General features: G+C 38.2%; 1 protein-coding gene across 2 annotated transcripts in view; it reads right to left on the reverse strand.

Annotated features, from left to right (window-relative positions):
- The window catches only part of LOC121960080 (rhotekin), a 53,908-nt gene extending 36,224 nt beyond the window's left edge, over positions 1-17,684 (reverse strand). Inside the window, exons 1-12 of one of the 2 annotated variants that reach the window (XM_042509680.2) lie at positions 17,353-17,682; positions 14,003-14,202; positions 12,943-12,989; positions 12,803-12,856; positions 10,987-11,104; positions 10,654-10,893; positions 10,471-10,565; positions 10,259-10,365; positions 10,033-10,161; positions 7,413-7,575; positions 2,793-2,891; positions 387-474 (exon numbers count right to left, since the gene is read on the reverse strand). In XM_042509680.2, the coding sequence (XP_042365614.2) occupies positions 387-474; positions 2,793-2,891; positions 7,413-7,575; positions 10,033-10,161; positions 10,259-10,365; positions 10,471-10,565; positions 10,654-10,893; positions 10,987-11,104; positions 12,803-12,856; positions 12,943-12,989; positions 14,003-14,202; positions 17,353-17,370 (1,358 nt within the window). In that variant the 5' untranslated portion in view covers positions 17,371-17,682. Of the gene's footprint in view, positions 1-386; positions 475-2,792; positions 2,892-7,412; positions 7,576-10,032; positions 10,162-10,258; positions 10,366-10,470; positions 10,566-10,653; positions 10,894-10,986; positions 11,105-12,802; positions 12,857-12,942; positions 12,990-14,002; positions 14,203-17,352 lie in introns of both variants that reach the window. The other variant, XM_088070698.1, reaches the window with a different exon arrangement.
- Between the last annotated feature and the right edge of the window lie 105 nt (positions 17,685-17,789).

The following is a 17,789-nucleotide window of genomic DNA, read 5'->3' on the forward strand; positions in this document are numbered from 1 at the left end:
ATCTGGCACCTTTGCTGACATATCTACTATTGAAATGTTGACAGAAAAAGTATGCATTGAGGAATATACATGGTGAAACTATACAGGCAGGAATTCGCTTTTTCACTCAGCGCCTCTTGTCTGTAAGGGAGGGTCAAATTCAGACACGCATTTTTGTCCGTCTGTTGTAAAGCTTATTTTCATGCCTCGGAGTCCTATCTAGTGTTGCACTGCTTTCACTTGTACAATGCAAGCTGTGTTGGAATGTCACAACAAACAAGTGATTATGCATGTCTTCATGAGCATTAGGAGAGGATTTTGTGTTTAATACGTCCAAGAGAAAGTAAATCATATTGGCAAATTCATGCAGAGGTGAAACTGAATGTTCGAGGGAGTGCAAAGCCTACCTTTCCTTATAGTAGGAGGAGAGCAAAGTGCGGATCTCGACAGACAAATCTGCAACCCCAAGACCCTCTCTGGGACAGGAGGGTGACACTGAAAGAAAAGAAAAGGAGGAAGAACAGGAAATTTTTCATTTTAGAGATATCAAACTCTTGATCACATATTTTCTTTCTTTTGGAGACTGACAACATTTTTGTGCTTGGTAAGGAGGAATTTCCAGGAGACATTCTTATTTCCTTCACTGCACTGTAGTCTTCTCCTTATTTTGAGTTTTGTTTTCGTGTCTTAATGACTGGAATGCTCTTTAAAAAACAGCATTTCGTCGTTCAAACAAACCCACATTTTAGGTGCTATCATATTTGTTCCCCTTGGTTGCTATTTTATGTAGGCTACATTATGTAGCTGTATATTTTTCTGATCACCATGACTGATGCTTTTGTCAGCAGGTGTTGGAGATAATGCACCCATTCATGGTGACAGTGTCTGGCTCATTGTTCCAGGCCATTGTTTGTCAGCATTATTTATCTCTTTTAGATCCTGCTATTTACTCAAACTTGTTTGTCTACTTTAAGGCACGGCGCCATTCTAGCTTTCAGCAGATAAAGACACAGCGTGAGCAAATGGGACGTTACATTCCATGTCTCTTTATATTGTCAGAATGCCTGTATGGAGAGACAGATGTGTTTGTGTAAGTAGGCCATGACAATTTGATCAATCCATGGATATCTATGTTTGCAAGTTTTCATCCCTTAACAACAGATAGTTTCACATTTGTGCATTTTACCTGCAGTTTGAGGCAGCCATTGGTTGCCTTTTAATTCTATGTGATGTGGAAATCATCTGCAAGTGGCAATCACGGGTTAAGTGCTTTCTCGGGCGAGAGAGGGAAGAAGTTTAATTGCCCAAAATAAAAGCCACAAGTAGCAATTTGTGAGTTTTGGGCTTCAAAAATTTGAGCAAGGTAATTTCAGCTAGTTTAATTCTGTCTTAAACAGTGAGTCATCCTTATTATAAAGGAGAATTTCTGTCACCACTTGGGACAGACAATAAAATCTATCTATCTATATGTATTAAAAATGTATAGCAGCACTACTTGTATTTGTAAGGGGCCTTTCATATTGAGAAATCCACAGAGAACTATAAGTCAGCTGCATTTTCTTATACTCTAAGGAGCTTGCTTATTTCACCTTATCGTTTTGCTTTTACATTGTTATGTTATGTTAAATGTAACTGCTTTCATCAGTATAGTTTTAGGCTGCAGCAGGTAGCTGCTTTGAGTGAAGGGCATCTACAAATCCATAGAGCACAACCTGCCCTGCAACAAACAGCACTAAAGTTAGCAGCTACCTGGTGAACATTCAACATACAGGAGCGTTTTGCAGCTAAAGAGACAGATATTTCCCTCAGAGGTTAGCGGTGAGAAAAAAAGCAAAAAGTAGGGGGGTAAACTTACATTCATCAGGTGGATCCAAACACAACTGCAACAGATCTTTTTCACACATTTTGGCATGTCATAGGAAAAAAAACGTGCAGCTATATTCAATAACATGCATGCATTCCACTGACACTGTGTATGCTGACTCATTGGAATATCTCTCAGTCAGTGGAGCTGAGCCATCGTTACTGTTATCAACTTCACCTGTGTTTTTCCTGCTAAGATAAAACAAACTGTCAGCTCTGAGGTCGACTGAATGAAGCTCAGTATCTGCTGGAGCCCTGAGCAAATTGGGTTGATTAAAAAAAAGTTGTTTTTTTTAAGAAGGGAAGAAGGCAATGAGCAATGAAAGTAGAAATGACCCCAAAATACATTGAATGAAAATACAATAGAAAATGACATAAAAATTAGGAAAAAATGAGAAAGAAACTTAAAAAATGTAAAATAATTCTGTAACATAAATTAAAATTGTAATTATAATAATTATGAATATAGTTTTTTTTTACCCAAGATAAAAAAAATTCTAAATCCACTATTTTCTTGCAATTCATGGAACATGTCTTACCAATTTGACTTTTTCCGCATGTTTTTTGAAAGAAATTGCACTTATATGCTCATGTTTTAAATATTTAAATACTTGTGAAAGGCGTCTGACAGCAGCACAAGAAAAGTGATGTCACTGCAGATTTCAAAGGTTTTCATGCAGCATGATTTGAAAATGAATTTGTAATGTAACTCTGACAATATATTTGAGCTCATACAGAAATGAATGAAAACTTTTGAAGGGTAAGAATTGCAGGAAAAAAATTAAACACAACTGTTTTTTGTTATAAAATTATGACCTGTGATAGGTGACTGGAAGTAAACCGGCAAAGCCAGTGCTAACACCATTAAAGGCTTTTGTTGATTGATATCACTGTGAGGTAGCAGTGACGACAGTATGTGATGCACCTGTGTCACGCTTGTGTTACACTACCTATTTCATGGTATAGTGATCCCTGCTTCACAGTAATGGCTTTCCTGGAGCTTGGCGTTTCAATCTTCATGAGGTGATCACAACACTGCTTCCAGAGGCCTGCAACAGATACAGATGCATTCATTCTCATGCCAATTGAAAAGCTTGTATCAGTTATTTTACAACCACCTTCTGTTTCTGTGCAGTTAAGCTGTCGAATAATATTCTTGATACTTGACAGGCCGGCATGATCTCAGTTTGTTGGCCTGACAATGCATACAGCATAGAGACAATGTCATACCTGTCGTACCACATACCAGGCAGCACTAGATGTTGCTGTGATAATCCTCCATATGTACAGTAATCAAACACAGGTATGTATGTTGACAATCTAGTTATCAGAATTGTTTTTGTGCTGTGCTGGTGTTCTCAAGTCAGATTTGCACCTCTGCAGCCTAAATGAGGTTTCAACTATTTCCCAGACTTCACAATATAAACTTTGAGCCTGACTGAGTACTGCAAGCCGACATCCATAAAATCAAGTTATCTTAGGTCATTGTAATAGGGAATGTACTCGGTGTCATACATTGTAGAGGGAGAATAACTGGTGAGTATAACTACCAAGATTTAGCTCCTGCACGTCATTTGTCACCGTGCATTTAAAATGCTTAAGGAAGGTTGCTGTATTTTGCAGTTTGCACCAACAACATACAGATCATCTCTTTCCAATATGAAAATAAGTGTTAAATTGTAAACAATAGATTGCCCATAAACAAACACACCCTCATTCGCACCAAGGAGTGGCATGCATCACACCTTCACTTACTCACACAATATTGCTGTGATGACACATTCAAAGATTCCCCAAATGCAATTGCTCCCTGCAAACACTGCCTTATTAAACAAAATTTATTCCATATTTTAATTCTCAGATAAGCACTTAAGCGCTACAGCAATAGCTGCAAGGTACACAGTGTCTGTTTTAGGGATGCACTCTTGGTTCAGGCACTGAAGAGACTTGAAGGAATGAAAGAAAAGCAAACTTTATCCCATGGCTGTATTGATGCAAAGCAAAGGAATCTATTTATCTAATTAAAGGCTTGGAGGGGGGCTCCTACAAGACTTAGTCAATGTCGATGACATAATGTATTCCACAAGGGATCCATCCATCCATCCATGTCCATTCATCCACCTACCTACCAACCTACCTAGCTGTCCATATCTATCTATCTCTCTATGCGGCAATGGCAACAGAATTAATGTTTTCCATATAAATTGAAAAGATTCTTTTTTATATGTAAACTCTTTGTAATCACCAACATTTTGATAAGTAACTGTAATTAACATTTTTTTCACAGTAACTGTAACTGATCAAAAATACATTTAACATTCACGTTCCCAGTTAATAGAACAATTGATATATATATATACAATGATAATAATTCCATCCTGTCAATCCATCCATCCATCTACCTACCTACCTGTTCATTTTTATCTATCTATCTATCTATCTATCTATCTATCCATCTATCATGTATGTCCATCCATCTGTCCATCCATCCATCTGTCCATCCATCCATCCACATCTGCCCATCCAACTATTCATCCATTGATCTATCCATCCATCCATTTTTTTTATCAGTTGTCTCTCCTACTTTTTTTTTTACAACTGGTGTAACTTGAATTAACTTTGCTGATCAAACATGATGGCGCTCATAGGCAACCCACTGTTGTATTATGTTATATAGAATTTGCTTGAATGTACATGAAACTACTAATCATCAACTGTGAGACTAAAATTGGTCCACTCTGGAATGTCTCACTGACATGACACAAAGCTCTATACACTTAGCTGTCTAGAATATCATGATTCTGTTTGTGTGTCACCATAAAGGAGAAATCACTACCCACCCAAACTTGTGGCTCCTATAATGTTCTATATATAGAACTGTGTTTAGATACTTCACAAGATGTCACATATAGCATGTCTGTGAGCTATTACCTGGCGCCAGCTTAATTGATGCTGTACACACATAACTCAGAGTTTTCATCATGGTATTAACACACAGGTATGTCACATATGCAGGTTAACGTGTGTGTTAACATGAAAGCTGTGCAATTTCAAATGTAACATTGGGGAGGCAAGACAGAGAGTTAGATTGATGGACAGACAAACAAACAGACAGCCAGACAGACAATCTTGTCATTAGTCTTTTGATATATAGATTATCCCTTTTTGTTCATGTTCAGAAAATAAGAAAGTACAAAAAGTTCTTTTGTGACAGGCTATTCATGAAATGACATGCATGTCTCACACATGCCATGAATGCATCATTAAAGAATGTCATCTTGCGGGTATCAGACGGTATCAGCAGATGTATTTTGCTTCCTCGACACACAAAGCCTGATAAACATCCCCTCGAACCATTCCTAGAGTGGAGGGTTGGCTGAGTTTGAGTTGAGGCTGCAGTCATGTGCAGTTTGTTTCTCCTGCCCTTTGAAAAAAAGATTGCAACACTGCTCAACTGTACATTGATTGTACTTGAGGATGCAGTAGGATCATGCCAAACTCCTTGGAAAAACCCAGTAAAAAGTTTGGCAACTGCTTCTGTTGCATCTTGATGACATTAAATTTCCTGGTGCCTGCAGATAACAGTGAGTCAAGGAACACAATGTGAACACTATGACGAGGTTATCATTTCTTCAGAATTCAAAATATGCAACTATGAACACTCTGGAAAAATTTAAGCTATTTTTTTTTTTTTACTATGAAAAAGTCACAGGGTCTGTACACTAAATACAAAGTTAATTCAATTAGCTTTTCTGAGCACCAGGACTGGAAACTTAGAACAACAGCTAGCCTGTCTCTGTTCAAAGGTACAAAATTGCAAAATATATTGGGTTCTTTCCATTTTGCTGCTTGGAATGTACAGTTCGGTTATCCAGAGCACTGCTCTCTCGGAGTGGCGGAGTGTCCTTGGGGACCTTGTTTGGGGAGACGGAGCATCAGATTGCTGAACAGAGTGAATGTGGAATTAACTACACCGTTCATGTATTCATGCAGAAACAGAACCCTCTGTTTCTTTGAACAACAGCTCTCTCATTTTAGTTTAGAGCGTCAGATTAAATTAACAATTCATATATCTCGTCTGTTTAATCCGTACAAAAACACAAACTGACAAGTCTCTGCTGGTGGCCTGGCAACCTTCATAGTGATGACAGATTATAAGGAAGTCACTGCTGAAAACAGCTTGACAGAACCAACACCAGTCGTATATACACTTTGGTTTTAGTGTGGATTAAACAAACCTGAGAGGTAATGATTTCAGTCCTTTTTTCTTTTTGTCTAAGTCTTTATTATCTTGAAGAGATTTAACTGAAATATGGTAGAGAATCAGGCCATGACACAAGAAAAGAAATAGTGATTTTGGGTGCAAATGTGAATTTAGGTGGATATTCACAACCTCATGAACTACTGCACTCTAGCTTGGGTGTGTATTTTGATGCTGATCCAGAACAAAATCTAAATAAAAAGTCCATAGCAATACAGCAATCTGCAGCTTAAAACAGTGTAGGCCTGGAGCATAAAGGGGGGGGGGGGCTGATATCAGAAAGCTAGCGACAAAAGCAACTGGTTGTATCGCTTCATGTTGCACATGAACACACCACAAATGACTGCAAACAATGGTGACATTTTCTGTACGTTTTTTGCCTGCATGAAAGAAAATACCCCTTCCATACCAGCAGACATATGCAATAATTTCAAAAAGGGAAACCAAAAGACCTGCACATTAACAGCCCAATCCAGTTTTAAAACAACATAGGAAATTTACCGACAACACAAACCATCAGGAAATGTTTCTCCGAAAGAGCTCAATGGTTGAAGAACAATCTTTTTTTATTTTTACAAGTTTATCTCCACTTCACTCTGTCTTGATTTCAGTTGTCTTTGTTTACATTCATCACTTCAGGTTCTCTTCTCTCCTTACGCTGAAATGCCAATTAGAATGATTTTATTCACCGACCGGCTCTGCCATCACTGAGTCAACAAGATGAAGCAACGAATAAAAAGCTGACTAGTACCAACTAGACCCAACGCTGTGGGACACACTACAGTGACTAAGGCTACAGACACAGACCAAGTTCTGTGTGCGCTTGGTATAAAGTGGAGGGCCCGTGGTAAATACCAAAATGGCATCTCTGTTAGTTCCTGCTACGATAGGTGTCACCAGGACTAATTTTGCCAAGATGACACACACACCTAAACTCAGCATTTGAAAACAATAGCAGCCGTTGTGATGCTGTCCTGGCTGGTAATTATAGTAACACATTTAGAGGACTACACAGGTATTAGAAAGGTGTTGGTTATGTTATGTGCAGTAGTACAAATCAAACTCTGGTGTTTGATGAAGCATCTACTAATTTATAGTGACACTTAGGCAAACATTTAAATCTTGGCCTATGGCCTAAATTCAAACAAATTTATTGAAGGACAAATAGATCAAACAAAACCTCCTCATAATGTGTCTCTGGGAAACCTAAAACCTGTCCTCAGGCCTCTAAAATATTGCCTCCGCAGCTTCCCTGGAAGAGTAGCTAGTGTTAGAGAGAGGACTGCATGTGTTCAGTTTTGTTTCTCACTCATGTTATAGACGTGCTGCCAGATGGCCTCGGTCCAGCGCTGCATGTCTTCAGGTGTGTGTGTGGTCAGCACATAGGTGACATCCTGTCCTTGGAGCTGTGTGCTGATGTAGAGACTCTGGCAATGGACGGGCTCTCTCTCTGACACACATACAAGGGTGTCCTGACAGAGAAAACATACATTCATAATCATTTCCACATCTAATTATTTGGATAATGTGGTTGGAATTTTTCTTGAATAAACATGAAAAAGTACCAAAGGTGTGTTATTGATGCTACGATTTCCCCAATGAGATTTTATTAGCTGATGTGTCTGTGGACAAAACAATCCAACAGCTTTGTATGCAGTTGACAGAAGCTCATCTGCTGCTGACAAAAACCTCTTTTCACTCAGCTGTGTAAAATGACACTACACTATGGAAACTTTTTTAGTTTTTACAACTTATTAATCATGAGTAAATCCAATGGCTCTCAAACGAAGGGTTGGACCCCCTCCAAAAGGTCACAAGATAAATCTGGGGCTGCACTACATTATTAATGCAGCAGAAAAGAATCATTTAAAAAATGTTCTGGAAGACAAATCTGTATTCAATATTTTGGCCTTTTGTCTAACTGATTTGTGAAATATTAGATAATTGTACCTCTTTGAGCCTTTAACAGTTGTTTAAAATGAGTTGATTTAAGAAGTTTAGAGAGGAAATCAAAGCTAACTACATCTGGAACATTTGACAGGACACACCAAATAAACACAAATCTCGCCAGCTCTACCAACTGAGCTACTGGTCGCCCTGATATACAATCTTACTCTGAACACTTACTCATAATAAGAGCTGTCAGACTGAGGGCATAGTGTGAAAAGTACAATATGTTCCTCTGAAATGTCACAGTAGAAGTACAAGTTGCATCATATGAAACAGCATAGACCCCAAAAGAAATGGTTGGCATTTTGCATTTCTGCCAACAACAAACACTTTACATTTGTATGTCTAATAGAAATAATTTCAATGGTCCTAAAGTGACGCAGTTCTGATTACATGTATATGAGCTGATGTAGCCATCACAAGGTAGATGGTGTGAGACCTTGGCGAGATTGCAGCCAAGCTGCAGATCACTGCAGACCACTGTTTGAGATCAACAAACAACAAAACAGGTTGCTTTTTAATGAGACATCAGCAGCCTTTCCAGCTGCAATCGTGCCACCAAAACCAGTGGATTTTTATTGAAACATTGGCAACATTTCTAGCAGCTACTGTGCAACCAAACCAAAGTTTTTTTTAAGACATTGGTGGCATTCCAGTGGCAATTTTGCCTTTAAAAGCAATTGCTTTTTTACTGAAACATTGGCAACATTTACAGCAGTGACTGTGCCTCCAAAACCAATGTTTTTTTTTAAGACATTGTTGCCATTTCCAGCAGAAATTGTGCCACCTAACAAGTTGATTTTATTGAGGCACAGGCAAAATTTCCAGTAACAACTGTGCCACCAAACCAGTTGATCCTTATCAAGACATTGGCTGCATATCCAGCAGCAATTGTGCTACCAAAACCGGGTGTATTTAGCGAGACATCAGCAGTGGGTCTTCCAGAGACTGTGCGACCAAAAAACTGGGTGTTTTTCAGCAAGATATTGGTGGCATTTCTAGCTACAATTGCGCCACCAAAAGCAAGTCTTTAAGCCAAAACACTCAAGCCTAAACGTAATCACTCATAAACCACAGCACTGTTGAAATGTAAAGAAATGAAAGGTTGAAACACATCCATTTTGTACAAATATACAAATGTTACATACATACAGTGAGTTGCAGAAACATACAATGTCAACATTAATTATGGTGATTAGGTTGAATGAAAACACTTCAGCAAAAGTCCTCAGAATAGGAATCATATAATATGTGTGAATGTGTGTGTGTGTGTGGGAGGGGGGGGGTGGGGGTGGGGTGGGGGCTCCTGAACTGCTGTGAGGGTCCACGGACAAAGGGATGTAGTAAAGCCCTCCAAGGCAAATTATGATATGTGACATTGGACTTTAAAGATCAAATTTAATTTGAAATTTAATTGAAATAACTGTTTGTACAGCCCTTTAAGACATGCTTTGTGACTGGGCTACAATGAACTTTGACTTGAATAATCTGTAAGGCACTTTGAGTTGCCTTTGGGTATAAAATGTGCTATATAAACACATTTGCCTAACCTTGGCATGAACTAAATGCACTTGGTTTCTTTCCACCACTGGATTTGCACTATTGTTTTGTTGCATGTTATAAGGTGTAAGTCTAAAAAAAGGGTTTAACTGCCTATGTATCTGTAGTATGATTGCAGTATGGGGATATCATTTATTCTGGGATTAACTTTAACTAACATTCATTTTTAAATAATGGTGAGTGAGAGTGTATAGTATGTCTGAAAGTGTGACAGAAATTAATCAGGATAAAAGTGATAAAAGTGAAATATTCCAGGTTTCATATTCTCACGATTAGAACAGGATTCCTCTCCTTGGAAAGTTTTCATTAATTTACCAGTGCACTGTGTTAGCCTCGGCATGTCAATTGTAATCAATATGGACAAAACCGTAAATGAATCCATCTATTTATTCATGAGACTGTGCTCATTTAGAACTAACCTTTCTGATGGGGATAACAAGTAATGGCTTGTCCTCAGACTCTGGGTCCTCTTGACTTTGGTAGCAAAGAAGACTTGGCCCCCTGAGGACGCCGTAGACATTTTCCCAGCAATTAAGGTCCTCTCCGAGCTGAATGAGAGCAGGGAGTAATTTGATACAGTATATGATAATGTCCTAGAATATAAAAACAATCAAAAGGCAGGATGGTATGTGAAAATCAATTCACCTTAACCTTGAGCTGGCCATTTATGATTGGCTGAATCATGCACAGAGGCTGAGCAACTAGGCGGCAGCACATATTGCCATACAGAGGCAACCAGAATGGATTATCCTCTGGGAAAACAAAGAAATTAGGGATTAACTTTCAGGAGGAGAAGAGAAAAGCAGGAGAGAAAGGACAGGAGGGGAGAAGAAGAGATGAGAGGATTTATGACTCACCTGTTGCTGCTAGCGACAAATCATGCGTCTTAAAACCTTCCTGGACGTGTTCGATTCTGAGTGTTGTGTGAGCCAGCAGGTTATACTTAGGCCCCCTTCAAACATAAATCATTGGGCAAAATTAGGGTGACACTCAAAATAGTTCCCTTTGGTGTGTGCTTAAGGGAGAATTGTCATCCTCACAGTGTGGACAGGTCAGGGGATGAAGGCGGTGACTCGCTCCCAGGTCCGACATTTCCTCCACTGGATCCACAAACAGCTGCAGATTCAAACGCAGCACGGATCTTTCTCCCTGAGGAGCATCCCACTGATCCACCAACACGGCTCCCTCTCCTGGGTCCTAAAGCCCCCAGGGAGAAATCCTCGACTGCACAACTGCTGTACAGCTCAACACGAAGCTCAAATCCTGGACCCACCTCGCTGCTGCTTACACACATGTAGGACAAAAAAAACTCTTAAAACTGGATTGCAACTGAACGTGAACCTCTAAAAAGACCTGAAAAAAAGGTGACTTACAATATGATAGTGTTTTCAAAACAGATGTCAGTTAAAGTTCTGTCCACCATCACCAGATCAGTGTCACGGATCTCTGTGCCACACTGAAGCAGGCAGAACACAGCACAGCGCTGCAGCTCTGCAGGGAAAAAAAGAGGGTCAAAACTGCACTCGATTCTCATGGTATTAAACGTGTTTATTACCTGTAATGTTATTTACTCAGATACAGATACCAGAGATGGTTGGCAGTAATTTAAGTCTTTTCAGTGCATTTGAACCAAAATTAAAGGAATACTTCACCCACAAAATGGCCATTTGTATATCAATCACTCAATGCATGTTTTGTTTAATTTGTGAAGAAAACTATTTTCTTCATCACATGCCTCCATGGTGAATGAAAAATCCAAAAAAGGCAAACATTCATCATGAATTGAAGTCATCGGGGTCCATATTTAATAACAACTCCATCAAAATATTTGTTTACAAACACAACTCATGCGGTATAATCCATGTCTTATTTGTCGTCATATGCTCAGTGCTTCATTCAAAACACTCCCGCCTATGAGTAGCCACCAAGTTTCACACATGTAGCACCAGCACATTGTCAATCCGAAGTTGTCAAAAAGCGCCGCTTTGATGTGCTTTCAGCTATCCTGATGCCAAAAGCCACCTTTTGTGTTCACATGACACACCCTTGGATGGAATCAGTTGGAAACAGCCAGATAGAGCAGTTTGTGTTATTATACACCACCGGACGGCCAGATGGAACCTGTCTCATCTGAATGATACGCCACAGCAGCGTCAGGGTGAAACGCTGCAGGTAAGGACGTAATATGCGAACGAGGGAACTTTCATACAGGAGTTCAGAGTTCACTTCCAATCTGAGTTTGATGTTTTTTTTCTACTCCTTACCATGTGCCTCTTTTGCCAAATCTTAATAATCTGTGCCAGCATCTTGCTAGCATCCTGGTGTTGGTTGAAAATATTCTATGTGGTTTAGGTGAGGGTTAGTGTCTTGGTAGAGTGTGCAGGAGGCAGGACAAGATGCAGATTACACTGCAGTCCAATAGCTGGTTTGTAATTTGGTCAGAGCCAATTTAGTCTCATGCCGTTTCTTTAATTTGTCTGTCTATTTCTGCTTAAGCCCTTACTATTCCTGAATCTCTTTCCAGTTTGTATAAATGACCCTTTTTTCTACATCAGTGAATGCTTGTTTTCTTCCAGTTTCGTGCAAGCTGCATGAGAGAAACTTCATCAACAAGCCCACTCGCTTGCTGTGAAATCTCTGGACGATTACCTGCTCTATTCACAAATGGGCTCAATCAGACATTACACAGACTTTGTATTCGGGAGCTGGCAGTGTAAAGTCTATTTAATTGTGTTCTCACATTCAGCTCCTCTGGGTAATGTCTAAATAATTTCAGGTTTGCAGAGCATGTCCAAAAGGGGCTTTGGATTATACTGCAGGAGTTGTGTGACAGTTTGTAAAAGCATGTTTTGATATAGCTTTACTTTTTATAAAATGATCCCTGTTTACTCCCATTTGTGACATATGTTTAGCCTTTTTTTTTGGGATTATCCATTCACCGTATAGGCACAGAGGAAAAAGAAAAGTTTTCTACACAAATTCAAGGTAACACACTGTGAGTATCTGATATACAAACACCAAACAAACATCATTTTTCAGGTGAAGTATTCCTTAACTTAATAAAAGTAAAAATAATATCCAGCACAAGAACTCGGTGTTATGATGAGGTCAACAAGGTTCCAATGCAATTAACTCTTTTCATTTTCATTAATGCAATCACTTCCCCCTAATCCCAACATCCTCACTTACCTCCTTTGTTTTTGAAGTACTCCGAGTCCTTCCACATCAGTGGGATTCGCAGGTCTACAGAGTAAATATAATAAGGTAAGAAATATAAAAGCTTGGTTGCAGCATTTTTATAAATTTGTGGCAAGATATTTAACACTCACCTGAAAGGGATACTTTCCCCAAACATGGCACAACATCTTCAGATGGCCTGCAGTCAAAGAAATCGATCAGCTATCCAACCACCCATGCATACATTCATGCTGTGCAGTTCAGGATTCACAGGGGACGGACAAAGGAACAGGAACACTCGTGCAGTCCAGAACAGCAGCAGCACAAATTTGAAGCTGAATCTAGACATCTGTTTCACAGTCTCAACAAAATTAAACATCTTTTGTTTCAAAAAAGATATTTATTTTAACTTGTATTGTATTGTATTTTATTAACCCTTTAGAACCCTGATCAACATCAGTATTTTTTGTGCTGCATTCAGAAGCCTTTCACAAGCATTTTAAATCAATGGGACAAGAGAAAATTGGTTTGATTTCTTTTGAATACACAGGGAAAAGGTAATGAGCAACTAGCTGTGGGGAAACTATTAGATATTATCCAAAAAAGGGGAAACTGTCCAGAAAAATATATTTGTAATTCTTATTATTATACATTTAAAATGATGTACAGAAAAAAATCTTTCTTTATTTTATTTTTCACATTTTCTTAAGGTCATTTTCTTGCCTCTTTCTGTTTTCACGTTTTGTGTGCTTATTTTCAGGTAATTGTCTTTCAACTGTAACTGTTTCTTGTAACTAATTTTTGGGCCATTTATTGTTAAGCTGTTCTTAGCCTGCTTTTTTAATCAAGGCAATTTGCTCAGGTCTCAAAGGGTTAAAATGTTAAGTGTCTACCACAACAAAGCCTATGGTTGTAAATTTCGTAATCATATGTATAATGTTTTGTACACCGATGCATTATAAACACAACAAATCTGGTAAACTCATAAACTAAACAAAGGTTTGTTTTGGAATTACTGGACTCCAAGAATTGAAAAAGTAAACTTGCCTGACCTCTAGTGGCTGTTAGGAGGCAAGGCAACATCTACAAATATTTCACCTGCTTCTGCTCTTCAATAACACATAATCACATCTCTTTATCCCTCTCCACTGATAATACATCAGTTATTTGTCTTAACCCATGCATATAAAATATCCTTGCACTCCATCTGACCTGCGTCCCACCCGCTGAAGGATTTGAGCTTTCCTCATCCTCTGCAGTTGGCTGAGCAGGGCCAGAATGCGAGCGTTGCAGGTTAGCAGGTTCTTGGAGGCCTCCAGGGCCTGCTCTCTCCTGGAACAAGCTGCCAGCAGTTTGCTGGCCCCCTCTCGCATTCTCACCTCCCTCTCAATCTGCTTCATCACCTCCTCATCCTGTAGGAGACAAATGGAAAAATAATCATCTTTGAGTCAAATCTATGAAAATTCATATTCTGTTCACAAAAAAGACAGATACAGTTTCTGCCTAACACTAGAAGACTTTGACGAGACCAAAGTCCGACGCCATTTCACATCTAAAGACAATGTAATTTTTAGTCATATACTATATATTTTTCCAAACACTGGGGATCTTGCAGGATGACTTTTTGCAAGACTGCAACTAACTTTTGAGGGTTATTTCCCCTCCTGTCCCTGGTTAAAAAAAAATCCTTTAAGAAATATGACACAATTCCTTACATGTCCACAAAAATACATAATGCTAGAAACAGAAGATAAAAGGGAGAATATGTAAACAGAATTCTCATCAATTCAGCTTTAATTTTTGGATTTTGTTGCCTCACCACCAGCACCTGTTGGTTAGCTGCAAAAACCAAACTCTCAAGATTTTATTCCAACATTGTAATTTATCAGCGACAAAAAATGTTTGATGTATGGCCGGCTTCAGAGTGCTATGAGGCTGGTATTGACAATGATGGCGGTGTGCAGTGCCGAACCTTGCACTTTCCATAAAGAGATATAAATCAACACAAATAAATAAGAAATCAACACAAATAAACAACTACTTAACTAACAAACAATAGTAAATAATAAAAAACGTTCTCTTACTGCAATGCTCTCCACATACACTCCATCATTTCCTTTATGTTCATTTTTTAAATGTCAAATAAACCGACAAAAACTTGCTTTTGCACTACATTTTGCACAGCCCTTCATGGTTCCCAGATGATGTATCCCACAGACTGAACCCTTGACTTTTCCTCTAAAGCCCCCATGTGGTTTTGGGTAAAATGTCTTCATAACTCTTGGACATGCTGCAATTCTTAGTTCAAGCATTCATATTCCCTGTAATCTTGAAAAATTTGAGATCCCCCACTTCTCTGTATGCTATAATCAAGTCAAACTGAATCAAGTTTAATACTTTGGTTCATGGCCAAACATTTTTAAAACTCACATTATAAAGTGTATGATCAAAATTGAGATGGAGGTTAGAAAATGATGTATGTGCATTTGTATGTATGTGTGTATATGTGATATGTGGATGTATGTATATGTATGTGTATATACTTTCTTATTAATTTATTTTATTATTATTTACTATGTTTATATGCCTTGACTTGTACATAGCACACTGTTGTTTTTATTTTGGGTTTCACCCTAAATATCTATGTATATCTATGTATATGTGATGTATCTATCATTTACTTGATGTATTTATCTATTTTTGCAGATTTTGATTTATTCAATATATGAACAGATTCCAATAATGTTTATGTGAGTGCATGACTGAATGGATGAGCTATGGAATTCTAGTTTCTGTTATGGCACTTTCATATGAATTTTAACCTCCTAATTGAATGAAAGAAAAGGAAAAAAAAAACAATAAAAACTTGGTCACAAAAAAACCCAAACTAACAACATTCCCATCAGCCTTAGCTGTACTTTGTGTTAAGTGTATACCTACAAGCAAAACCAAGATGGTAAAAATGGTAAACATTATACCTGCTGAATATTAACACTATGAACATGATGTCACTACTTAGCCCAAAGCACCCCTGTGCCTGAGTGCAGCCTCGTGGAGCTGCTTGCAGGCTGTAGACTCTTTAAGTCTTGTTGAGTCATAGAGTGAGGGAGTGTGATTAGTATTTCCAATTCTCAGCTGTTGTTGATGATATACAGTAAAAATAAACATGACTACCACATTATTTCAGCTGGCAGTCACTATTACCAGAATTGTGACCTTTAAACACCCAGATGATGCATTCAGCAACAGACTTCAAACACACTGACCCAGAGAGCCCAGACCCTATGGGGCAACAGCATTAAATTAGTGCATCACATTAATCCTTGAATGCAGTCCAGCTGTCAGAGCCCTGAGACTAGGCAATGACAAAGTGCATTTGGTTGGAATTCACTTCCCAATAATAGACAATGTTACCTTTGTCCTTGTCTATAACAACAGATGTTATTTGATATGTTAAGCAACAGGAAAACTCTTCCAAAGTCCACATGTAGTCGATGGAATTCCTCAATGGAATTCCTTATTAATAAGCCACTTAGTAGCAGGTTTCCAAATGAGATTTTTCTTCTCTTTTTTTTGAGATTCTCTTTTTATCCCTTTCAAGCTTGAGCAAATCAGGATTTCTCTCAAAAACATGGGAATCAATGAGCAACTTAATAAGAAATGACCCCAAAATTAGCAAAAAAAAATTATTAAAAAGGTACTGAGTGAATTGCCTCAAAAATAGCAAAAAAGAGGGGGGAATGAAAAAAACTAAACAAACATTAAAAAAAAAACAATAAATATAATAATAAATTAAAAATAAATAAATAATAATCATAAATTTAGTTTCTGGACATTTCTCCCTTTAATTTGCATCATTTTCTAATAACATGAATATGGTTGTTCTAGTGTCACATTTTAGCAATTTCTTGCAATTGATAACGATGATTTGAGCTTTTTTTTTTTCTTTTTCCATTGGGGGGTAATTGTAGAAATAGCCATATACATGTGATTTTCATTACATAGCATAACCACATTGTTAACGGGCATTCTTTTGGGGTTTACCATGCATTATTAACAAGCCATACGTTAGGTGACATACAGCTTTAGGGATCAGGTGGTTATTACATAATTCAGTCATGTTTTTTGAGCCTAAGCCGTGATCATATGTTGTAATTTTGCTCTGCACAGACCCCAAAAAATTACATAACCTGAAGTTCACTCAAATTTAGCAAACTAATTTAAATGTTTGCCCTTTCAGAGATTATAAAGGCCACAATAGAAACTGATGATGACGCAGATTGATCGTGATCAACTAATTTTAGTTTTTCACAGAAACAACGTATGGCTTCTATCAAGAAACTATAATGTTGCAGCACAAATCACTCAAGAATTTGGCCAGCAGATACTTTTTCCAGCATTTAAAATGACAAAAACTGGTAAAAGAACATTTTTAAAGTAGTTATATTACCTCGAATGAAAACCAAACAACCATACACACATTCCTGAACTGAACCACAATATGAACACATGTAATGAATTAGAAGTTCATGAAAATGCAATAATCCATTTTTTTCACTAACCTGGGTGTTATTGTCCATGTTGCCTCTCTGCGGTGCCTCAGCAGTCGGCTCCAGTCTCTGTGCAGGCAGAACAGTGGCGGAGCGACTAATCTCACAGCTGACTGGCTGAGTGTTAAGAGTGGACCTGCGGACAGAGCAGTTAGTTACTCAACAGAGAGATCAAACAGTCTTAAGCCTCACTACAAGAGGTTGCAGCAAATGGGATTATATGAGTCTCAGACCTTAGTGTCTTTTACTCCACTGTGTCACATGCAACAATGACTGCGTAAACACAGTGATTCACAAGAGTACTGTATCATGTGAATGGAATATTTCAACTATTTTAAAACATACCTATAATAAGCCCTTTGAACATGAACAAAATTGACTTGATTTCATTTAAAAACACAGAAAGAAGGCAATGAGCAACTTAGAAAAAACAAACAAAAAACTTTGGA

Source organism: Plectropomus leopardus, chromosome 20 (assembly GCF_026936395.1).
Source record: "Plectropomus leopardus strain MGB_pleo_1.0 chromosome 20, ASM2693639v1, whole genome shotgun sequence".
Taxonomy (NCBI): domain Eukaryota; kingdom Metazoa; phylum Chordata; class Actinopteri; order Perciformes; family Serranidae; genus Plectropomus; species Plectropomus leopardus.